The 26,668-nt window shown below is 38.4% G+C and overlaps 1 protein-coding gene across 4 annotated transcripts in view; it reads right to left on the bottom strand.

Moving 5' to 3' along the window:
• The window catches only part of KDM4C (lysine demethylase 4C), a 465,676-nt gene that overhangs the window by 107,184 nt on the left and 331,824 nt on the right, over positions 1–26,668 (bottom strand). For all 4 annotated transcript variants that reach the window (XM_066368119.1, XM_066368120.1, XM_066368121.1 and 1 more), the window contains 2 exons: positions 25,274–25,329; positions 22,641–22,749 (listed from right to left, as the gene is read on the bottom strand). In XM_066368119.1, coding sequence (XP_066224216.1) covers positions 22,641–22,749; positions 25,274–25,329 — 165 coding nt within the window. The remainder of the gene's footprint in view (positions 1–22,640; positions 22,750–25,273; positions 25,330–26,668) is intronic.

Here is a 26,668-nt window from a genome sequence, read left to right as displayed (position 1 = left end):
GAAGTCCCAGGTTCGATTTCTGGCCAGGGCACACAGGAGAAGCACCCATCTGCTTCTCCACCCTTACCCCTTTCCTTCCCCTTTCTCTCTTCCTTTCCTGCAGCCAAGGCTCTATTGGAGCAAAGCTGACCCAGGTGCTGAGGATGGCTCCATGGCCTCTGCCTCAGGCACTTAAATGGCTCTGGTTGCAATGTAGCAATGCCCCAGATGGGCAGAACATCGCCCCCTGGTTGGCATGCTGGGTGGATCCCAGTTGGGCGCATATGGGAATCTGTCTCTGCCTCCTTGCTTCTCACTTCAGAAAAATAGAAAAAGAAAAGTTGCAATAGTCCAAACACGAGACATTAATAAATTTTTGTGCATCAGCAATTGTTAGCATGATACAGGTCAATTTAATCCTATCCCAGCTACTTTCCATATGTATACATCAAATTAATTTCATTTTCCTTAATTTTCTTATAATCATTTAAGTTTTCAGTAAAATTGGGTTGAAAGAATGCCTAGAAAAAAACATCATGAGAACAGTAAATTGGAGGGGAGGTGCTATTGTTTTCATTGCTGTTTCATTTTAGAACGGTGCCTTCAGAAGGGCATGGCTCAGAGAGGACTGAAGTCAGAACACACAGAGAACTGCTGAGGACCACAGCTGATGCATGTGATGGCACTGTGGACAGCACCCAGTGCAGGGCACACGTGATAAATGTTAGTCCCATGAGAAGGACAATGAGGGTTGACTTGTTTCAAGAATTTTAACAAGACAAATCATTGCAAACAAGATTTAATTTATCTCCCAAATAAAAATCTTTCAAAAAGTTAAATAAAATGTCCAAGAGAAGGGATCCCTCTCTTTTCACCACCAGCTAGCTTATCCTTCCTGATAAGGTTAAAGCGACTAAACAAGTCAGTTGAATTTTTTAAAAGCATTGTAAAAACTCAGCATAAACAGAAAGAATTATAACTAATATACGACATGCAAAGGTATTAAGCTGTGGAATCTGTTTTGGGGGACACTGGCAAAATACCCAAATGCTCGGCTGACAATCTCCCCTTGCATATCCTGCCCCCACCATTGCAGCTGGGGTGCTTTCCTTTAGAATTCACTTGGGGCCTGACCACGTGGTGGTGCAGTGAACAGAGCGTTGGACTGGGATATAAAGAACCCAAGTTCGAGACCCTGAGGTCACCGGCTGGAGTGCGGGCTCATTGGTTTGAGAGTGGGCTCACCAGCTTGAGCATGAGGTCACTAGCTTGAGCCCAAAGGTCACTCGCTTGAGCAAGGGGTCACTGGCTCGGCTGTAGCTACCCCAGTCACGGCACATATGAAAAAGCAATCAATGAAGAACTAAGGTGCTGCAACAAAGACTGATGCTTCTCATCTCTCTTTCTTCGTGTCTCAGTCCCTATCTGTCCCCTTTCTCTGTCTCTCTCACTAAAAAAAAAGAAAAATAAGAGAAAAAAAAGGAAAAAAAAATGAATCCACTTGGGGAGAAACTTGTTACATATTCCATGTATTGTTCAGGAAATAGGGGATTCTATTCACTGCCTCACACATAAAAAGGAAGACGACCCTCATTCTCAAGGATGAAAATCACCCACTCACTTTATATGGTAGAAGGTGTCGTCAGACATCCTGAGACCTCTGTAAACTCCCAAATTAATCACAACCCACAGAGTGCAGATCTTTCCATGTAAAATGTGTATTCTCATACAGAAAGATAACAGGGTGTGTCCTCCTGGATGCTGATGGTCACCTCGGCTCACTCACTAATACCTTATACAGTATAATGACCTGGCCTCTTAAGGTTACTCTCAAATAATTAAAATTGTAAAGGGTGCATAAGTAAAAGTTTATGTTAAATTTAATACAGTACTGGAATGCTTCAAAAGTATCTGCATTTTTTATCATACAAAGGCAGTAAGTGGACTTTACCAAAGTTTAATCATAAGCCTGAAAATTAAGTGGTCAAACTTTAATTTTACATAATTGTCTATAACTAAAGTTTTCATTTAAGTCAAGTTTCAAGAACAATATATAAAAATTGTCTATATATGTAAAAGATTCAACCATTAGGAAATAAACCCAATAATGACATCCTTTTCTGTAAAAATGCACTACAATCTTTTCATTTGAAGGCAAGATTAGCTTGCAGTTCTTCAGATAGCAAATTCCTGTCTAGAACTGTCTTTATAAAAGCTGTCAATGTTAAAATGCTGTTTCTGGTTAACAAAACCCATGTGCCCACATCACTGTTAGTTAGAGTTCTCAAACACCTGCCACTAGTGGAGTTTATTTAGATGATAGATTTATGTGTCTCAGTGCACCTCTCTGAGGCTTTTAGCTGTCTCTGACATACCAGCTGTTTGTCAAAGCTTTCTAACAGATCTGACACCAGGCAAGAGTGAACTAGAGTTTGACGGGCCCTGCAAGGCTAATAACACTATGTGAGAATATTTTAAAACTTAATTTAAGAATACTTCCCCAATTTTCTTGCAACCTATTTCTCCCAAGGACATTCTGCAGACATCATGTTAAGTACTGCATTCATTTAAAGTACTCTGAAATAAAAACAAAAATTAAAAAAAAAAAAAAAAAGAACAGGTATGAACCGAAATAATCATTCTCATGGCAAATACTGGAAACAGTTAACTTCTGCACATCAGTGTTTGTTTTCAGCCTTTGAGAGGATCAGGAAGCTATCAAACTCAAAGGTGAGTATAGCCTACTAGCCTACTAGCAAAAAGCATGGGATTTGGGTCATGAGGCCAGATTTAACACAGCTCTTCAATTATTATCTATAGAACAAAATTGCTTTAAACCTCTGATTTCTCATCTACATCATCAATTCTTCATTATTCAGTGACAGTCATTGTGCTAATGTAACAAATATCTCATTTAATCCTCAATAAGATAATGATTATGATAATGAAGGAGTAGAAGCTAACATTAATAACTTTCTTAGGAATGATTTTGGCAGGATTTTAGCTGTGGAAATAGCTACCCAAGATCAGAACTCTGAGTGTAAGGAGATCTATGTGAAAAACCTTCCGAGGGGAAGATTCTACCCACAAAAGTCCAATGTTGTCTAGGAGTGTAAACCATGAGTGTGGGGTGAGATGTGGGCAGTCATGGACTCTATTTCCCCAAATAGTTCCCTTTGTACTATCACCTGCACTCTCTCCTTTCATTCCGTCTCCTTTTTCTTTTCACCACAATTTCCTTCTTCCTATGGCACTGAGTTATCATTAGTCATTTCCACAGTCAATCTAGTAGCAATTAAAACTCTTGTTTTACATTTAATTTTTAAATTATAATGTAATTGACTTTTAGTAAAATTCATTCTTTAATGTTTAGACTTTTATCAAATTTGACCAAAAAATACAATCATGAAACCTCTACCACAATCAAGATATACAATTCCACTGGTACAAAAATTTCCCTTGCACCTGACCAGGCGGTGGCGCAGTGGATAGAGCATTGGACTGGGACACCGAGGACCCAGGTTCGAGATCCCGAGGTCGCCAGCTTGAACGTGGGCTCATCTGGTTTGAACAAAAGCCCACCAGCCTGGACCCAAGGTTGCTGGCTCGAGCAAGGGGTTACTCGGACTGCTGAAGGCCCACGGTCAAGGCACATATGAGAAAGCAATCAATGAACAACTAAGGTGTCGCAATGCGCAACAAGAAACTAATGATTGATGCTTCTCATCTCTCCATTCCTGTCTGTCTGTCCCTGTCTATCCCTCTCTCTGACTCTCTCTCTGTCTCTGTTAAAAAATAAATAAATAAATAAAATTTCCCTTGCATCCCTCTGAAGTCAATGTCTCCACCGGTTCACAGTCCCCAGCACTAATCTTTCTGTTTTCATAGGCTTTTGGCCCTGCCCACCCCAGGTTGTACTGTGCATGAGGTTATATATTACGGAGCCATCATTCAACAAGATGCATTTAAGATTCACCCACATTGATGCTATCAGTAGTCTGTTCCTTCCTAGTGCTAAGTAGTAGTATTACATTGTATAAATGCACCATACTTGGTTAATTCATTCACTAGTTGAAAAACAATGGGTTGTTTTCAGATTTTGGTCATTATAAATTAAGCCACTGTAATAAATATCACTCACCGGATTTTGTGTGAACGTAAATGTCATTGTTCTTAGGTAAATTCCTAGGAGTGGGACTGCTGGATGGCATGGTAAACTGTATGTGTAACTTAACAACCTGCCAGGCTGTTTCCCACGGCGCTGTACCTTTGTGATTCCCACCAGCAATGCAGGAGAGCTCCTACCACTACATGTTGTCATCAGCACTGGTACTGTCAGTTATATTAACTTTAACTATTCCATAGTTATGTAGTAGCATTGCAATGTGATTTTAACTTGCTTTTACCTAAGGAATAATGACATTAAGCATCTTGTCATATGCTTATGTGCTATCTGTATTTGTCCTTGGGTGAAGTGTAAGATCAAATTTTTGCACAATTTTTATAGGATTGCTTTATGTTGATTGTCAAGGGTTCTACGCTATACACCATAATACATTACGACTATTTTTGTTCCACCTTCCTTTAAACCATTTCTTCAGGACTATATTTCTCTGTAATCAATTACAGCCATAAATATGATAATATTACATAAAACTATGCACATATATTGTACCTATGTCAATTTCCCGGCTGTGGTATTGTACTATAATTACACGAGACATAACTAAAAGGGAACGGTGGCTGAAGGGAACACAAGAATCTCTATACTACCTTCACAACTTCCTGTGAATCTGTGATTATTTAAAACCCAACAGTTTAAGTTAAATAAACATTTGTAAATTTTACAGGTACTTCATTATTTGTAATATTTTATATATGAAAAAATGTGTCTCAAGTTATGAAAGGAAACCTAAAAACAAACTTAATATCATATATTTATATATTGCAGACTATCTACACATTGTTGTTATTTTAATATCATTTTATTACTGTAATATTACTAACATAATATAATCATGATAACAACGAGAAGAAATAGTTATTGAGCACTCACTGGTGCCAGGCACTAGGTGAAGGACTCCACATGCCCTCTCTTACTTGATACTTAACAACAATGAAAGAAGGTACTCTTTTTTTTTTTAATAATTTTATTTTTTTAATGGGGCGACATCAATAAATCAGGATACATATATTCAAAGATAACATGTCCAGGTTATCTTGTCATTCAATTATGTTGCATACCCATCACCCAAAGTCAGATTGTCCTCTGTCACCTTCTATCTAGTTTTGAAAGAAGGTACTCTTATTGTGAATCCTATTTTACAAATTCTTATTGAGAATGTAAAGAGTGAAGAAAAAGCTTCAGACAGGAACTAGGGGAACATAAACATTCAAGAGAAAGGTAGGATAGAAACCTGCAAAGAAACCTGAAATCAAGTAGCCAGATGGAGAGAAGGGACGCCAATCAACTGACACAGGAATCAGGACAGACTTCCAAGAAGAATGACGTATTCTACAATTACTGGTATGTGGCAGAGCTGAGAGGTGAAACAAAAGGGCTAAGCCCAAAGCTCAGACACTTTACTATTACGTTCAAATGCTTTTATACTTGCAGCAATGGTACACCTAAAGATTAGTCAGCACTATTTTTAGTAAAATTTAAGTGATTGAATTCTATTAAAATAAAACCTTTTAAAATGAGGCTTGAAAAATTTCTCAGTGAGTGAGATAAGGAAAGGGGGGTGACAGGTCATGATGCTGGCAGGTTCACGGTAAGACCAAAGGAAAATACACAACTACCTATAAGAGAGGTGATATTTTTATAAAACAGATTTATGTATATGTGTTTGAGTATCATATAGTATGCTACTGAAACACACTCTTAGTTATAACACAGTATGGTAAATGCTGTATCCTTCCAAGCTGTTTTCTCCATAGAAAAGTAACAAATATAGCCCCAACATGGTAAACATGATTACTTGTATGGAGTGGCATGGAGGCAGAGATGACTCTCAGTTTGTATTTTAAACACATTGGTTTAAAAAAAAACTTTTTTTTTTTTTCTTAAACAGGGACAGAGAGAGAGTCAGAGAGAGGGATAGATAGGGACAGACAGACAGGAACGAAGAGAGATAAGAAGCATCAATCATTAGTTTTTTGTTGCAACACCTTAGTTGTTCATTGATTGCTTTCTCCTATGTGCTTTGACCATGGGCCTTCAGCAGACCGAGTAACCCCTTGCTCGAGCCAGCAACCTTGGGTCCAAGCTGGTGAGCTTTGCTCAAACCAGATGAGCCCATGCTCAAGCTGGCGGCCCCGGGGTCTCGAATCTGGGTCCTCCACATCCCAGTCCGATGCTCTATCCATTGTGCCACCACCTGGTCAGGCTAAAAAAAACTTTTTAATGACAAACTAAAAATGTAATTACCAATATATAAATCTTAAAAATAAAATTTAAAAATAGGGACCAAGAGCCTTATTTGATGTACTATTAAAATTCTAGCAATAAATAAGTCAAAGTTCAAAAGTATAATTTAGCCCTGGCCGGTTGGCTCAGTGGTAGAGCGTCGGCCTGGAGTGCAGGAGTCCCAGGTTCGATTCCCGGCCAGGGCACACAGGAGAAGTGCCCATTTGCTTCTCCACCCCTGCCCCTCTCCTTCCTCTCTGTCTCTCTCTTCCCCTCCCATAGCCGAGGCTCCATTGGAGCAAAGTTTGCCCGGGCGCTGAGGATGGCTCTGTGGCCTCTGCCTCAGGCGTTAGAATGGCTCTGGTTGCAACAGAGCAACGCCCCAGATGGGCAGAGCATCGCCCCCTGGTGGGCAGAGCATCGCCCCCTGGTGGGCATGCCAGGTGGATCCCGGTCGGGCACATGCGGGAGTCTGTCTGACTGCCTCCCCGTTTCCAACTTCAGAAAAATACAAGAAAAAAAAAGTACAATTTAGCCTTATGTGCAGTGGAGATGGCCTGTGCCTCACATGCCTCAGGCTGATAACCTGAACTCAGCTTGGCCTGTCATTTCCTTGGAACATCTCTGGGAGGAATAGAATGTAATTAAGAATGAACACGTCATGCTAACTTCTTTGCTTTAACCAGTGCAGGTGGGCTGCCATCCTCTGTGTGCACAGCAAGCTAAGGTTAAAAGGCTGTCATGCCTTATCTATGCAGAATGTACACTGGGGCAGTGTCATATGCCACAGCTGTGGGGCATGGCTCCCCAAATCAGCATGTGGCAATGAGCACAGTGAGACTGTCATAGGCAGAAAAAGGAGACTCAGGAGTTCTAAGGCCATCAATAAGAGAGATAGAATTTTCAAATTAAATGGTGATTGCCCCTGTCAAAATGAGAAGCCTGCAAATGCACATATATTAACTTCTAGCCCTGCCAGAAAAAGGAATGATTTTCATGTTGCTTGCTTCTTCATTTTTGAATTATATAAAAAAAAATTCTTAAAGAAATGGTACCTAAGATTTAGAAGTATTTAAATTTTCTTGTTTCTAAAATAACATCTGAGCCACTGATCTCCCTCTTATTTCTAGGTTGATTTGCCAACTAAAATGTTCTGTAATGTTCACACTATTATTTGAAAAATACAGGGTGGGAGAAAAAGTAGGTTTATATTTATGAGTATGTGAAACAGAGTTTATTCTTGTGTTATTATTTACTAATTATATTATTTTCCATACAAATAACTGTAAATGTACATTTGCCCTATCTCGTATTTACAAATAGCCTTAAGAAACATTAGAAAGGGGCCTGACCTGTGGTGGTGCAGTGGATAAAGAGTTGACCTGGAATGCTGAGGTCACCGGTTCAAAACTCTAGGCTTGCCCTGGCCGGCTGGCTCAGCGGTAGAGCGTCGGCCTGGCGTGCGGGGGACCCGGGTTCGATTCCCGGCCAGGGCACATAGGAGAAGCACTCATTTGCTTCTCCACCCCCCCCCCTTCCAATCTGTCTCTCTCTTCCCCTCCCGCAGCCAAGGCTCCATTGGAGCAAAGATGGCCCGGGCGCTGGGGATGGCTCCTTGGCCTCTGCCCCAGGCACTAGAGTGGCTCTGGTCGCGGCAGAGCGACCCCCCGGAGGGGCAAAGCATCACCCCCTGGTGGGCAGAGCAACGCCCTTGGTGAGCGTGCCGGGTGGATCCCGGTCGGGCGCATGCGGGAGTCTGTCTGACTGTCTCTCCCCATTTCCAGCTTCAGAAAAACGAAAAAAAAACACAAAACTCTAGGCTTGCCTGGTCAAGGCACATATGAGAGTTGATACTTTCTTATTTCTCTCTCCCTCTCTTTCTCTCTCTCTCTCTCTCAAATGAATATATAAAATCTTAAAAAACAAAAACAAAAAACATTAGAAAGAGAAAGGGATAATACCAAAAAATAATTATCTCTGAATGGCTTCTTCCTAGAGATATTTTAAAGCATAATACTCTAGCAGTATTAAGTTTATTCCTTTTGTTGTGTATTGTTAAAAAAATAACAATATGATACAGTCCCTCAATTCTTGTGTGTGTGTGTGTGTGTGTGTGTGTGTGTGTGTGTGAGAGAGAGAGAGAGAGAGAGAGACAGACAGAGAGACAGAGAGAGAGACAGAGAGAGGGACAGATAGGGACAGACAGACAGGAAGAAAGGGAGATGAGAAGCATCAATTCTTTGTTGTGGCTCCTTAGTTGTTCATTGACTGCTTTCTCACATGTACCTTGATGAAGGAGGGGGAGATGACTCTCAGTTTGTATTTTAAACACATTGGTTTAAAAAAAAAACTCTTTTTTTTTTTTTTTTTACAGAGACAGAGAGAGGGATAGATAGGGACAGACAAGTATAGCAGAACAAGTGACCCCATGCTCAAGTCAGTGACTTTGGGCTTCAAGCCAGCAACCTTTGGACTCAAGCCAATGACCATGGGGCCATATCTATGATCCCACACTCAAGCCAGCGACCCCATGCTCAAGCTGGTGAGCCTGCACTCAAGCCAGATGAGCCCATGCTCAAGTGGTGACCTCAGGGTTTCAAATATGGTTCCTCCACATCCCAGTCTGTTGCTCTATCCATTGCACCACCACTTGGTCAGGCCTTCAATTCATTTAAAAAAAATCTTTAAGGTATTGTGATACTTAAAATGCTACATGCTAGAAATAACGTTTCATTATTTATATTTTTTGTTGTGAGCTATGAATAATTTGAAATTTTGTTAATAATATATCACCATTTAAATATTTTAATGTTTTTAAAAATATTTTAATGTTTTTAAAAAATGTTATTATTTCTAAAATGATCTCAAACTAGTTTCATAATATCTGTAAAATGTATACAGGTAGTTCTGATATTTTTCCTTATTTGTTTGAAATTATCTACACTAGATAAATATCTTGTCAAAATAGAAATGCTAATTACATCTCTTTCTAAAGAAATGCCTTAGAACATTGGTCCCCAACCTTTTTTGGGCCACGGACCTGTTTAATGTCAGAAAATATTTTCACGGACCGGCCTTTAGGGTGGGACGGATAAATGTATCATGTGACCGAGACAAGCGTCAAGAGTGAGTCTTAGATGGATGTAACAGAGGGAATCTAGTCATTTTAAAAAAATAAAACATAGTTCAGACTTAAATATAAATAAAACGGAAATAATGTAAGTTATTTATTCTTTCTCTGCGGACTGGTATCAAATGGCCCACGGACTGGTACTGGTCTGCAGCCTGGGGGTTGGGGACCACTGCCTTAGAAGAATCTTTAATCTAAGCCTTCCCTTCTACCTTCCAAAACTACCAAAAGAATAAATGACATCCTTAGAAGTTTTATATCTAAAGCCTTCCAGAATCTAAACCCCATGAGATCAATGACCCTTTCCATCTCATTCCCCGTTACCGAGCGCCAAACACTGTGATCTACTCCATAAATATTTGCTGAATAAAACTGACAAAGGCATGAAAGAAATGCTCTTTATTCCACAATTTTCCTCCAAATCTTTAAAATGACAAGTTGGAATCCCCAAATTATTATCAATGAAAGGTGATTATATCACATTTCAAATGTATGTTTTGTGAAATTATCCTTAATAGATCCCTCCAAATCAACAGCTGTCAAATATAAGGCTGTGACATCATTAAAGCCAGGAAAAGAGAACTGAATAGATCTGTGTATCAGAGCATTTTGCTTTGTTTAAGTACAGTGGGTGACTGACTTATTACATTTCATACCACTTAGAGTTTGGGGGATTAAATGTGAGTCAACAATGACTACACACATCAATAAGTGACATTCATTGAAATAAATCATACCCAATGGCCAGCATATGGTAACCTGCTACGATACCACCACTGTTCTCATAAATTAAAAATGAGAATTAATCTTTCATAGTAAAATATTTCACCAAACTAGATCGCAAATTTTGACACAGTCGATTTATCATTGTAAAAATTAGATGAGGCTCAGTCAACTCTGGTCAGAAAGCTCATTAGTCTATTAAAATTATACCTTTGCCAGGATATCATGATTCTTTTTACTGAAAAATATCTGTAATTTACAGAAAAGATTTCATAATTTTTTTTGCTCTGTGCAGAGAAAATAAGTGTTTGAAATTGAAAAAAAATTAATAATGAGTAATGGATGGCAATAGAAAAAAAATTGGATGTTTTAATGAACCTTATACATTACTCCTATAATAAAAAGTGGTCAATTTAATTTACTTGACTACTTTTTTCATTTATTAAAATTAAAATATTTGGTTTCTAAAGAAAGATGGAATGTATCTGATATTCCAAACAGAAAACAATCCACAATTTAAAATGTTATCCTAAAGTTAGATCCTGAAAACTATTAGTAAAAAGATGGTATTTTTAATTCTGAGAATAAAACTAAAAGCAGTTCTGAAATGAACACCTTTTCAGGGGTTTGTACAATCCTGTGTGGTTCTGACCGTGAATCCCCTTTCACCTGGGCAACGCTGTTCCAGTGCAGGCTGTTTTTACTGGTTTCAGAACATGCTCATCTTTCATAAAATCACTAGACTTTTCCTTCTTGCTCAACTTTTGCAAATTAAACCATTTCATTTCTATGGGTTTTGTTTTCATTTTCAATGTGCTTCATTTGTTTCCTCTAAGAGAACATAAATGAAACTTTAAGGGCCGACACCATCTTACCTGACGATTACACATCAAAAAGAGTAGGGAACAGCAACTACAGTATTATCATAAACCAAATTCACATCCGGACAAAGTGCAATTGTTCACAGCCCCTGAATTACTGACCAGTAATAGCCAACTGAACAACACTTGCCTATATCCCTAACAACCTAGGAAAAAGCTGTTAAATAGCTACACACGCACGAGAAGTAATATTCTGGCACCCTGAGACACACCCAGATAAACTACAAGGACTTCAAATTAACTACATCCAAAACGCACTTCCCTGTGCATGGCATGACCACTCTCCCAGCTGCCTGTGCCAGAACCTGGGCTTTCTCCACAGCTCTAGTCCGAAGCGGCCTCTGACTGTACTATTCCACTTCTTATCAGGTACTAAAGGTTCCCTGGTGTGTTCAGTGTAAAGTACAAAAATCCTCTAAACTGGTACTATACAGAAAAAAACCCAATGTGAGCCACATATGCAATTATTACTGTTTTAGAAGCCACATAAAAAACAGGTGAGAGGGGAGAATGGGGAATTACTTTTCACTGCGTATACAGACTTTCAGTGCAAAATAATGAAACAGTTCTGGAGATAGATACTCTGAGGATTGAAGAGAGAAGGGCTGAAGGTAGAGAGGGCAGTTTCAATAATTATGTGAAAGTGATTTTGGCACAAATCTGGTTATTGAAGTGAACTGATCAGAGGCAGGGTGATTCAGACTAGATGTGGAGGAAGTTGGGATTCTAGCACAATGTGAATGTACTTTAATACCACTAAACTATACACTCAAAAATGATTAAAATGAAAATTTTTAAAGAATATTTAACCACAATAAAAAAAGGAAAAGAGGCAGATAGACTCCCGCATGCGCCCGACCGGAAAAAAAAAAAAAAAGGAAATGAATTTTAAAAATATAATATATCCTATTTAACTCCACAAATCCAAAATATTATCATTTTGAAATATAACCAATATAACAAATTATTAATGGGCTATTTACAATCTTTTTTTTCATACTAAGCCTTTGAAATCTACAGTATATTTATATTTCTAGCACACCTCAAATTGTACACTAAATTTTCACGAGTGTTTGAAATGTGAAATGTAGACTACCAAAACTATAATTATGTTTCATATGTTTATGCTGCATGAGCTTTAAAATTTAGCTTATTTTAAATCAAATAAAATTTGAAGTCCAGTTCTTCATAACACTAACAAGCTCCAAGCAGCCCTAGTGGCCAGTGGTCACTGTCCTGAGCACAGCATTCTAGATCACCTGAGGCTCTGCTTCTCAGGACTCGTCCTCCCTCTTCATACTTCAAGCTTCACCTCCACTGAAATTTCATTTCCTAGACCTTCCATTTCTCTCCCACTTCCAGGCTACCAGGCATACTGTTTATTCTCCGGACCCCTCCTCCAGCTAGCTCTTCCCCTCTTTCAGGTCTCGGATTAGGCATTACTAGCCACTGCTTCTTCCAGGAAGCTTTTTTTATACCCCTATACTGCCAGCCCTTACACCCCAAATCTACTTTGATCCATCAATCCTTCTGAATTTTTACTATAATAGATCTTTTCATTGTGCTTTGCAATTGCTTGTCTAATTTTCAAAAATTCCTATTATTCTGTAGTATCTATAAAAGTGAAAACAAAGTACATTCTATCACCTCACCACATAGCAAGTCCTAAATATGTAAATATTTATATTTGTTAAATAATGAATGAATGAACACATGAGAGAACACCAGGAACCTACTTCCTCCTTATAAATATTTATCTGCTCTGGTCCTGAGTGGGTGGAAGGCAGCCTACAGAGATTTATGCAGCAAGAGGTTGTTGCATGGTTAGCTGTAAGCAATGAGCAACCCTGAATGAAACTATATACGGGGCCCTTCACTTTCTCATTTCATCCTCACTACCATCCCCGTTTACAGGTGAGGTTAACGTGCAAGGCCAAGTTGGCCTAAATGGAGGATGCAGAAATCAAACAATCTCAATCCAGAGGCTCCACTCTCAAGCTCAGTGGAACAGAGGCTTAGACCTGCACGATCCAAAGGGTAATTCAGATGAATGCAGAGAACCTTTGATTTTAAAGCAATAAACCCCTACAGTGGCTGCCTAAAACTGTGCTGGTACTTGTATCTATGAGCTCATGTTAGAAAGTCACATCACTACATAGTGAGAATATGCCTAAAATATAACACAGTGACTTATGTTAAACTAATTACAAGTATGAAAAGATTCTCACCTGGCCTGTGGTGGCACAGTGGATAAAGCATAGACCTGGAACACTGAGGTCGCTAGTTCAAGACCTTAGGTTTGCCCAGTCTAGGCGAATGTGACAAGTAATCACTGAACACCTAAAGCAAAGCAAGTATGAGTTGATACTTCTCACTCTACCACCCGCCTAACTCTCTTCTCTCTCTGAAAAATCAATAAATAAAATCTTAAAAAAAAAAAAGGAAAGAAAAGATTCTCGTGTTATACAAAAAGCATTTTATAACTTTTTTGTTGATTTTTAAAACAATCTCCTGAGGGTATAAATACCTACTTTATCTAACATATAAGAAAAAATAAATAATAGTGAAGCTACTGTTTTACAATACTGACTATTCCTTTCAAAAACTATAACCTCTCTGCTGTCAATCACTGTTAACCAAGCAAAAACCCTAGCGATTATTTAGAGCTGTCTAGCAGCTGCCTTGGTTTGGCATGTGTTTGTTGGTAGTGACCCAATCAATGTTAGAGTGAAAGGGGTGACCCCATCTCTGGAACCCTGACCCCAACTCACTCAGTCAATTAAAAGAGCCATCAGTAATCACTATTCACACAGACAAGTTCAGAAAAAATGAACCAATAAGAAAACTTTGTCACAATACACTAATCATGAATTATCTGAAGTTATAAATATCAGTCTAATAATGTTGTTTAAATTAATCCTCAGAGAAAAAAATGAGTCAAAACTAAAAATTTAATAGTCCCAATCAATTTCCTTTTGCCTCACAGTCTTCTTTCAGCAGAGTAAAAATAAATAAATAAATAAATAAATAAATAAAATAAATAAATAAAAATACATAGTAACAAGATAGCATTTCATGCATTTACACACTTTCTCCTATAGACATCTACAGCTTTCAGAAAGTATATTACTTGCAGTCATGCCCATCTGACATTTTCCATTTTACTCAAAAGATTTTATGGTTTGGTATTACAGCAATATACAAATTTGACAGCTTGCAATAGGATCTAGTCCCTGTAGCAAATCATTCTGACAGTTAAGAACTATACAGCTACTAATGTACATTTTTTTTACACTACACTTATTTAAAAGTCTTACAAAGTTAGGGACATATGTATGTTGAAATCTTTAAGAACATTCTTAATGATGCTATAAATTTTATACTGGATTTATTAGATAATAGAACCCTAAACACCACATCACAATTATGTCATATATAGGATCACCTATTCCTCATTCAGTAGTTCACTATTAAAAGCAAATTTTCCTCAACCACATTTAAACAATAAACTTGCTCAACATAATCAATGTTTATTATTCTCTTACAATATCCCCTTGTCTTAAAAAATAACTAGAGATGTGAATAAATCAGTAAGTACATGAGTTAATGCGGAACATAATGACATTTTTGATTGCCTTTACTATACCACTTTTTTCTTTTAAAGTGATGAAAGATAATCAATATGTCTTTACATTTCCCGAAATGCATTAACAGAGGTTCTGTCAAATACAACCATGACCCCTCCAGAAAGAAAGCAAAGCTGCTCTCTAACACTGCTATAACACTAACCAAGTAGGGCTCAGAGTGATCTTCCAGTACAAGAAGCAGGCCTCCTCTCTCTCTCTCTCTCATCAATTCTGTTTTTAACATTCAATACATCTGATAATATAAGCCAGTTAGCACGAGAACAGGTGCCTTCCTTCTTCGAAGAAATAGGAAACCTGAATGTACTTCCCCTCCACCTTGATTCAACTCTTCAGATGGAATACCACAGTGAAACCACTCTATTTTCAGAATTGATGTACCTTTCAAACTATAATCTTTGGCTTTCAAGTTCACTATTATTTGCCTTCAGGTACAAATTTTAAAATGTATAGAGGCTTCCAAGCAGAATAGTTGGTCTCAGCCAGACACTAAAAGGCTGACAGTTCAGTCATCATTGCAGTGTAAATTTCTTTTCAAAACAGTGTTCTTCACTCAGAGCATACTTGTGCTTGTGCTTGGTTCACTTGTCAAATATAAATCAGATGGAGGTCACCAAATGCCTAGGGGCAACTTCAGCTATTCCAAAATTCATTTCTCCCTCTATTCAATTGAAGAAATGGGATTTCAAATGTAAAAGTCCCAGAAATAGCCTGACTTGTGGTGGCGCAGTGGATAAAGCGTCGACCTAGAACGCTGAGATCGCCAGTTCGAAACCCTGGGCTTGCCCAGTCAAGGCACATATGGGAGTTGATGCTTCCTGCTCCTCCTCTTCCTCTCTCTCCCCCCTTCTCTAAAATGAATAAATAAAATCTTTTTTAAAAAATCCTAGAAATATCTACAGATATAGAAACCAAAGACACTGTGCTATGGCACTGAGGGGATGCGTCATCAATGAATATTACCAAGTTTTTATACAATAACAACAATCAAGATAGACATCATTTAGCCCTAGCCAGTGGCTCAGTGGATAGAGTGTTGGCCCAGCATATGGACATACTGGGTTCAGTTCCCAGTCAGGACACACAGGAACAGTAAACATCTGCGTCTCCCCCTGCTTCTTCTCTTCCTCTTCTCCTCCCACAGCTAGTGGCTTGATTGGTTTGAGCATAGCCCTGGGTGCTGAGGATTGCTCCACAGGAGTGCAAAAGCGTCAGGCATTAAAAATAGCTTGGTACTGGAGCATCAGCCCCAAACAGGGGTTGCCAGGTAGATCCCGGTTGAGGCACATGCAGAAGTCTGTCTCACTATCTCCCGTCCTCTCACCCCCGCCCCCCAAAAAGATATCATTTGCTGTGGTGCATGCAATTTAACATTTAAATGTTCTTACAACACTTCTACTTAAGAATTTTCCCTCCAAACAGGAAGAATGTTGAAAACTGATGGTTGCATTCAGGGTCTGCTGTAATTTTCTAAGATTTCTTAGAATCTATAAACTTGTCTTGCTATTTTATTTATATAAATTCCATAGATCTTTAATTAATCTTCAAAAAGAGATCAATGTAGGTAACAAACTTTCATGGTAAGTATGTAGCAAATACAAGAACTTCATCAGAACTTTGTTGTTTTACTCTACTAGCTAGGTTTTAAAATGTTCTTCCCTTAAATTTTATCATCAAATCTAAAGATTTTTTGGTGATCTTCTTACAAAAGACAACACTGTCTTCAGATATACCAACCATCTGCACTCCAAACAAGTGCCTCAGGCTATCCCTGGGCACACCATTCAAATAGGGAGTAGAAAAGGTCCTCAGCATCCTACCAGGGGCCACTGCTCTGATGTTCTGTGGATATGCAGAGACAGTATTGAAGGACATGGGGAAGAGGTGGGGAAGTTCAGGAAATGCCACAGGGATAACTTTTCCTCTATTGAAAAGTCATTCAGAAGCCCCTTAAAAAATGAGAGAGAGACAGGGAAAATTAAAATATATGTTAACCACATTTTTAAATAAATAAAAAATATTATGTACTATTAATGTTAAAATTGCACATATGAATGGTGGGCAGTAGTGGAGAAACCAAACAGCCCCGCAATTGGCCCACCATGAAAGCTGGAACGCCCACTAGTGGGCGGGAGGGACCAGGTTGACCAGCACTGCAAAAGTGGGCGGTTATTATAAAAAGGTTCGCCATCACGGCCCTACAATGTTGAAGTTACCAGTTCAAAACCTCAGGTTTGTCCAGTCAAAGCACATACAACAAGCAACTACCAAGTTGATGCTTCCCGCTGATTCATCCACCTTTCTCTTTCCCTCTCTCCCCTCTCTCTAAAATTGATAAATAAAATCTTTTAAAATTTTATTTAAAAATTACTAAGGAACCTAGAATCTGCATTAATAGTCTGAAGAATGCTTAAGCTGACATAGAAAATGGTTCTCCCTTTCTTTTTTTTTTTCTTTTTTTTTTTTTCTTTTTTCATTTTTCTGAAGCTGGAAACAGGGAGAGACAGTCAGACAGACTCCCGCATGCGCCCGACCGGGATCCACCCGGCACACCCACCAGGGGCGACGCTCTGCCCACCAGGGGGCGATGCTCTGCCCATCCTGGGCGTCGCCATGTTGCGACCAGAGCCACTCTAGCGCCTGAGGCAGAGGCCACAGAGCCATCCCCAGCGTCCGGGCCATCTTTGCTCCAATGGAGCCTTGGCTGCGGGAGGGGAAGAGAGAGACAGAGAGGAAAGCGCGGCGGAGGGGTGGAGAAGCAAATGTGCGCTTCTCCTGTGTGCCCTGGCCGGAAATCGAACCCGGGTCCTCCGCACGCTAGGCCGACGCTCTACCGCTGAGCCAGCCGGCCAGGGCTGGTTCTCCCTTTCAAATATGACTTTGGATATAGCCTATTCAGGTAACTATCAGCCATTTTGTTCCTATAAAAGGATGGATCTGCTTAGTAATCTGATGCTATTATAGAGCAACTTGTACCATTTTTAAATGAGGCAGCAATTCATTTAATAATCCCTGAGATAATAATTACTCTACACAAAAGTTAAATGTTTTTAAAGAAAAAAAGGAAAGAACAAACTAATTAGATAAAGAGCACTATTGCCATATATATTTTTGCATTAATATTTTGTTTTTAAAAAAATAATAAATCTTATTAAAGTATTTCAAATTATCAGCAATTTAATAAAATACAGTATCTTGAAAATTAGTCTTATCATTTAATTATCTGATGAGAAGAGACCACAATTGTAATATTACCGAGCAAGGTGGCCGGATGAGATAAAGGTTCTTTTTAGAGCACACACCATTTCAGGATCACATAATCCACGGAGGAGCAGTGACACGGTTGTTTTCCCTTTGCTGTCTGTTCTTTTCTAATGGTCATTATATGTAAGAGGAAAAATTTGCTAAAGTCAACAAATCCTTTCTTGCACCCTCTTCAAAAATCTTCCTACACAAATTCTTGTACAGAGGGGTATTCCAAAAGCTGCATGTTGAACTTATGAATAAATAAAAGGCTAACAAGAGTATTACCAAAATATTCAAATACCTCTGCATAAATACCAGTATTACATAATCTAAAAAGATGCTCATAATAATGAGCATTTTTAAAAAACAAACAGCTTTCATACTTTTCTAAACTCATGTTTGGCATCAGCTGTTCTTTAAGCCTCTTGTAGTTACTGGCTGTTACTAGTGTTGCTTGGTACTATACAGAAAAATACTAACTTGCCCCAAGAAAAAGCAGCTTTTTCAGATAACTAAATGAAAAACTGCACTAAAAACTTGCCCTCTGGAACTCAGTGCTTTGAACGCACAGCAAGCAGCACTTTCCTTACCCTGTTGCTATCCCTTGGGCTAGAGCACCCCGCATGCATATCTTTCTCTTTCTCACTTTCTTCTCACTCACTAAGAGAGGTGATTTAAAGGCAAGTGAATGAGAAACAGGTACACCAGCACCACCTACTGGTCACTGGAGAGAGGCTCAGAGTTCCCCCCTGCTGCTGCTTCATGGAGGAGCAATTTGTTTTACCTACATCAGGTCATTCTAGTTTTCAAGCCCCAGTTGACCAGTAGCTCCAATATTGGAACTCTCAGACAACAGGGCAAGTGCTGCATGGATCTTCCATAGGCTCTGTGACCTAATCACACATACCAGTCAGTGATGCCAATAAGGAAATCAATGCTTTGGTTTTGAGCAGTATGACAGTGGTATGCAGAATTTACTACCACATTCTTTTAAGTGGAAACCATAAACTGGCACAAGTCATTTGGCATTGTCTGATTAAACCATCCAACTACAATAATTTTAAGCAGACGCACAAATAAGAACAATTTTCTGCCTTTTATTTACACACATATACAGCACAAAATTTTAATCTTTATGAAAATTGATTATTCTTTAAGGTTGTTCAATTTCTATAAAAACAGATAATGTGAAAATACTAAATCAGATTATATCATTAATATAGTAACAAATATGCACATATTTGCTGAATTGTATTGACAAGTAAAAAATTTGAGTAATTTGCCAAAAAAACCCACCTCTAGAATATTTTTAAAAGCAATTAAGAATTTCTGTTCTCTCAGTCTCTGACTTACTCCTTCCAACCAAGATATTCTCTATCTAAAAATAAAAATGGTCTCTTTAAAGTGTGTATGTCTTCACCACAGACCAGTGGATTCTCAGATGGGAGGGATTTTGCCTCCCAGGGACTATCTGGCATTGTCTGTTTATTCAAGGATGCTGCAATCAACCATGCATATGACAGTCACATAACAACAAAGAATTAACTTCTCTAAAAGTTGAGAAAGCCCAATCTAGACTGTAAGATGCTAGAAGACAACAGCAAAATCTTATTCAAAAATGTACACTAAATATTTGACAAGGTAAGATAATAATTGTTTGGTGAAATAAGCTAATTCTTAATATCTCCTGTCTGTGTGCATAAGAAGGTGGGTGGACAATCTAGCATCCAGGAAGGGTTGGTGACAGCTCCAGAAAAAAATGAAACTGACACTTGCAGACATACACACATTCACTAGATAAAAACAGTAAAGCAGCTAGCCTATATAGATGTTGACCTGCATGAAATACCACAGAAAACTACTGCTCTGACTTCTGACTGACCATGCACTCATTAGATTACTTTAACTTCAAAAGAATGCTAATGTCAGGAAAGCATATCCTTGTCTATCAGGGCAGAGCACCATATTCTCTGGAAAGGTGCACTCCACCCCACACACAAGTGATTCTTTGTAAATTCTGTTATTCAAACCCAGCCTGACTGAGTCCAATCACCAATGGACATTGAGGAAGACCAGAGCACAGACAGCACTGCAGGAGATTCACCAGGGTGCTGGTGCTTCGGTTAGGACTCTTAGTGAAAAAGTTATCCAGACTTCTGGTCATTGCCCCCTTTAAAACAATTACAGCATTTCTGAATGATTTTTTCCCACAAAATGAAGTTTCCCCTTGAATGCTCCCCTTAAGTCACTCCCATTAAGGAATGGCCGCTGTGTGCATTTCAATAAATATACTAAGAAATTCTCTATGCATATAAAATTACCCTAAAAACGGGATAAAATCTTAACTATAGTCTGCTATTTTCACCCAAATTGTGTTATAGACATCTATACGTCAATAATGAGCTTTGCATTGTCATTTCAAAGAGTTTAGGTGACACTAAATTCAGTCAAAAGAGGGTCTTGTAAAGGTACTGATTGTTTAAGTGGAAAACATTTCATAGGGAGTTTGTGACAGACAAAAGCAAGGTGAGGCACAGTCTTCTTGTAAAGAAGCCACTTTCTCATGCACTATGTCAATCCTAGACTTCTAGACAGAAATGCCTGAATGGCAGTGAAGGGACCATGCTATCCCTGCCTGCTGTTTCCTTATAATCCCTTTGGGACTGGTGTGAATAACAATACATCATTAAGGAAACATTCACGGACAACAGTAACCAGGATAAAAGTCCAGCATCAAGAGCAGTGACCACTCATTCTGAAGGGCATTAAACTAGGTAACAGAAATGTTTTTAATTGGATTTTATTGGTATTATACTGGTAAACATAACTGTTTCAGATTTCAGGTGCCCAATTTTTCAACACATCCTCTATACCCCATATTGTGTGTTCATGCCCATGTAAAGTCTCCATCCATCACCATTTATGCCCGTTATACTCACTCCACTTCCCCCCTTTCCCTGGCCATCTCCACACTACTGCCTGTGTCCATCAGCATTTTTGTGTGTGTGGAGGAATAAAGGAAAAATTGGACCAAAAAAAGTTATCTTCCAATGTGGTTTTTATATTTTTGAAAATACATGTTACTTGTTTTTTTAAATAAATTTTTATTCATTTTAATGGGGTGACATTAATAAATCAGGGTACATATGTTTAAAGAAAACATCTCCAGGTTATCTTGTCATTCAATTAGGTTGTATACCATCACCAAAGTCAGATTGTCCTCTGGGTTTTCCTTGTGCCCCTTCCCTCCCTCTCCACATATTACTTGTAAATCATGAAAACTTAAAATGTAAAATATTTGTTAGTATTTGTCATATTAAATATTAAAAATTCTTTAAAATGTAAACTCTACCTGATAGCAAATTTTTTTGTTTATTTCTTATGAGTGTTGTTTTTAATTGGTGACCAAGATATAAGATTTCAAGCTTTCCTATGGAAGCCCAGGAGTCAAAGAATTGAACTCTCCTCTGACAGTCACTGTGAGCTTTAAAGAGCCTTCTAAATGATCTATTCATTTCCATCTCATTCACACAACCTCCATCACCACATCCTCAGCATCCTAGTCCCACCATTCACATCTGCCAACAGCAGTCATCAGCTCCACAAAGGGCCACTGTTTTCTAGCAATGTGAAATCCTTGACAGAGCTTTGATGAAAAATAACAGTGTTCATTTTCTCTTCTCTGAGAACAAAAGACAACAGATTAGATTCTAAGTACATGAGACAGAGATCCAGAGACAGAACACCAAGTTCCCCACTGGGGAAACGACCAGTAACGAAACAAGTAACAGTCCGAGTATCACATCTACAGTGCCTGAAACATTCAATAGAGGAGAGATCTCAGGTGAAAAATAAGAACTGAAGAAATTCTAGGGGATTAAGTCCATGTGTAAGATATGCTTCAGTATTTTAAGGTCATGCAATTTAACTTTAGGTGAAATTCTCATTGAATATTAATTTAATTGCCTGACCTAACGATCTTTTGGCTCACAATTTAAAAGAACTCCAAGGTTACTTCAATGTTAAGGACATTAAAGGCTTATCTTTTTAATAAAAAATACTTTGAACAAAGAACCAATGGAAAGATTTTTAAGAAAGTTTCTAAACAGATCAGAAGATAATCAGCCAGAGGGTTTGGCAAATGACCTGTATCCTACATGTAAGTGAGAAAATCCCTAGGTAATAATACAAGTTTTTGTATTCCTCTGTAAGTCTCTTCTTGAAGAGATGATGAAATCAGATTAGATGCATTTTGCTAAGTCAAGACCAACCAAAGAGAGGCAAGAGATAGAGAGAAAACTAAACAATTTAAACAGAGATAGTTAGTTAGATCAGGTTCAAGATGAACAAACCTCACCAGATAACCTACAGTTTGAAAATTCACATTAACCCAAGAAAGGTATTTCTTTTCCTATACCAAATAGAATTTGAGGAGGGTTATAAACATACTTACAATATAACAGGAAAAAAGTAAGTACAGATAGGTAAATTTAGGCTAAAGAAATAAAAGGGTAGAATAATAAAATGAAACTAAGAGAAAAATTATCTTGGAAATGTATGTATTAAAAATATTCAGAACATCAAATTAATACTAATGTATGAGGTAAAAAAGAAGCTTTGCCACTCACCAATTTTAACCTCTGTAAAGGTATTCTGCCTACATCTATCTGTGTCCTTTCTGGGACATTAGTGAATCGAACTTCTGGGACCGCAACGGCGCACATGACGTGGGCCCACCTACAGAAAAGGAGACATTAAACATAAACAAAAGTTCCCTAAACTTACATACCTTGTACTTCAACCAGGCAATGAAATTTTCACAGAGGGGAAATGCAGATAAAAAAGCCAAAAGTCTGAATCCACCACAAACAGACTACTCTTTGAATTTTAAACCTATTAAATAAACACCTGTATAGATTCAGTAGCACTCCTGCCCACTACTGTGACATAAAAACTAGGTGAGGACAAAGACTCAATCCTGTTAATATATGCATAGTTTTTACACTTGACCTACAGAATATTAAAATCTGGGTGTGCTGTTTCATTTGATAATGAAATATAGGGGTGTTTAATATATTTTAACTAATTAATATGTGGTAAAAGATATTCAAACAATAAAAGTTATGAACTGGGTATATGGCACATAATCTTTTTATATAATATAAATGCCATAAAGCAAACCAGAACAAACAGCAAGTTTTCTAAAAGAAGTAATACCGAAGAAATCTTTAATTAAATTGTTTCTCGTTACAATACCACTTTAATCAAAGGAACCTAGAGGTAAGAAGAAATGAAATTTGGCTTGCTCCCCTATGTTTTTACTTAAAACCTAGTATCTACTTTCAAATTCTGAATTACTCCAGAAAAATAACAAAATCGCCACTAACACTATTAAGTTTCTCATAAATGTTATGCCCCAAACAAAAAGACACTTGAGGTTTAAAAAGATCCTGAAACAATTATCAAATCCACCGATCTATTTTTAAATCGAAGCATATTTATTTCACTCAAACAACACAAGATTCCAGCCTGCCTTTAAAGACCACAGGAAAAGAGGACGAGTGTCCACCCTATTCTTTCATATCTAGAGAAACAGTATAATTTCACAGCAACTATTTCTTTTTGTGCTAGTCCGAGAATAGGAAGAGAAGTTCTTATCATCCCAGACTTTACAGGAACCAACTAAAGTCATCTCACAGTCTGCATGGCCTGTACATTCTAGTCAATACTTTTTGGTATAGGGCCAGTCACATTCACTGTGAAAGATGAACATCCAAAATTAAGCAAAAATACAGTTTCTTAGACTAAAATTTATCAATGTATTAATGTCAAATGCCTTTACTGTTCCTTATAAATAATTAGAAACCTGCACATAATTATAATGCAATGTATCATTACATTAAACCTGGAGTCCCAAGTCCTGTGTCCATGGGACCAAGCTGGATGTAATCAAACAGTGTACAAGTTAAATCATGGTACCCTGGGGGGCGCAGGCCCGTCTAGGCCAGGTTCTCATACCAACTTGTTATTGCCAGAGTTGCAGTCATTTTTCAGGTAAAGATTAAAATCAAGATTTTAATATAAAAATCTCTCAACTTTTAAAATTTGGATCAAATTTATAAAATGTGTATTGGTCAAAGAAAACATCTGAATCTGGCCCTTAAATGCCAGCTTAAAACCTCTGCCTAAATCATTTCTGTATGTTTCTATTTCCAAAGGTTCCTATAATTGCTTTGCCCCATTTTAAACATTAAAATTAGGTCACAAAAATAAAATTCACACAAAAATTCATTTCAACAATCACCATAAAAATCAGATTACCACCTGAACAGGCGGTGGTGCAGTGGATAGAGCGTCAGACTGGGATGTGAAGGACCCAGGTTCGAAACCCTGAGGTCACCAGCTTGAGTGCAGGCTCATCTGGTTTGAACAAAGCTCATCAGCTTGGACCCAAGGTCATTGGCTTGAGCAAGGGGTTACTCAGTCTGCTGAAGCCCCCCAACCCAGTCAAGGCACATATGAGAAAGCAATCAATGAACAACTAAGGTGCCACAACAAAGAATTGATGCTTCTCATCTCTCTCCCTTCCAGTCTGTCTGTCCCTGTCTGTCCCTTTCTCTGTCTCTGTCACACACACACACACACACACACACACACACACACACACACACACACACACACAAAACAAACAAACAACAGATTACCTTTCCTTTATGTTCCCTTATGACTTTCTTTCAAGAGTCTCCATATTCTCAAATCTTAAAAGCAATGTTTTCTTCCTGTATTTCTATTTTGGTACTCTTTCTTGTTAATTTGCCAATGTTAAAAATAAATGGTTTTGTTTTAATGTTATGACCATGATTGATTTTATTCATCTGAAGATAACAGATTTCACTGTTTTCAGGCATACTGTTTTTATTAAACTAATAGAATTCATCATAGTAAATGCTAGAATTCCTATGGCACCTGGAATGATATGGGCTGCATGCATTTTAAAAACTCTGTTAGTAAAAGAGGAATTATTCTTCATGGTGTCAAAGATAAAGCACAGAAGCAACACGTAGGACACTGCTGTCCAGCAAAGGTGAATGTGGTGCCTGTAATGATCTCTATATAGAATCCGAACCTCAGATCTGACCAGCACAAGCCCTGGATCAATGTGTCCAATAATAATAGATTAAGCAAACTGCCACCCAGAGGCTCAACCATTCTAGAGATGAGAAGAAAACAATGAAATTCAACACATTAATGTATTACTTACTTATTATTCTTAGTTTCCTTAAGAGCACCCCCTCTCAAATTACAGAGACAGCACTCCTAGGAGAGAAAAAAAACACACACACACAATTATCAGACCTTTATAATAAGAGCCATTACTAATTAGTTAAATATTCTCATAAATTTTAAGTTTTTATTTTAAAATTAAATCCATCAGATATTTTATGAAGGCCTATCTCTGAGCAGTTCAAGAAGGGAAAGGAAAGCCCTGGCCGGTTGGCTCAGTGGTAGAGTGTCGGCCTGGCGTGCAGAGGTCCCGGGTTCGATTCCCGGCCAGGGCACACAGGAGAGGCACCCATCTGCATCTCCACCCCTCCCCCTCTCCTTCCTCTCTGTCTCTCTCTTCCCCTCCCGCAGCGAGGCTCCATTGGAGCAAAGATGGCCCGGGCACTGGGGATGGCTCCTTGGCTTCTGCCCCAGGCGCTAGAGTGGCTCTGGTCGCAAAAGAGCGACGCCCCGGAGGGGCAGAGCATCACCCCCTGGTGGGCAGAGCGTCGCCCCTTGGTGGGCGTGCCAGGTGGATCCCGGTCGGGCGCATGCGGGAGTCTGTCTGACTGTCTCTCCCCGTTTCCAGCTTCAGAAAAATACAAAAATAAAAATAAAAAAGAAGGGAAAGGAAAAAGAGAGGTTTGAAGGTGAGGGTATATCTAAAAATGTTCTCAGTGTATGTATCTCCTAAACCATCATTATCTTTGAATCATGCTCAACTGCCTCTTGTGGAGGAAGGCTGCGACACAGAACCTGGCAGCCTGAAGGGGTATGAACTAGAGTTTTAGAACAGAATATACGACCAGGTTCTCTTGTGATCTGGGAATCTACTCATGTCAAGATGGCTAAAAACAGACAACTGGTACACTTCATCCTGATATACGGAGAAGCAGGAAGCTCTTTGTAAAAGATATGCTGTATAAAAAGAAGTAAAAAGGGCCTATGATTGAAATTACAGTGTTTAAGAAGTGTAAAAGAGATGCCTGTTAAAGGAAGCTGAGGATCAACTGGAGATCATAAAATTATCATGTGGATCTTTCTGTGGGTAAATAGTATTAGAAAATTGTTCTGATGAACCCAGGCTATCCGGTCCAGAAGACAGTGCCATAGAATGTTTTCCTTTATCCTGCCCACATAAGTTTGTATTTTTGGCACTTTTATGTGGCTAATATTGGCATGAACTTTTCACTCCAAGATGACTCCCTTTACTTCAAATACAGACTTTGTTCATCATTTCTCAATATAATCCTACGAAAAAGTCCACAAGAAAATATGGCCAGAAAGCAATGTTGACATAGAACTTCTTATTAAATACTCAGTAACTTTTATTATTTTCAACTTCAAGTCTGTCCTCCCAATTTTTGGCATTAATAGTTTTTAAAAACAGTCA

Source organism: Saccopteryx leptura, chromosome 2, assembly GCF_036850995.1.
Source record: "Saccopteryx leptura isolate mSacLep1 chromosome 2, mSacLep1_pri_phased_curated, whole genome shotgun sequence".
Lineage (NCBI taxonomy): Eukaryota > Metazoa > Chordata > Mammalia > Chiroptera > Emballonuridae > Saccopteryx > Saccopteryx leptura.
Note: the sequence above shows the minus strand (reverse complement) of the source record. Positions and strands in the feature narration are given on the sequence as shown.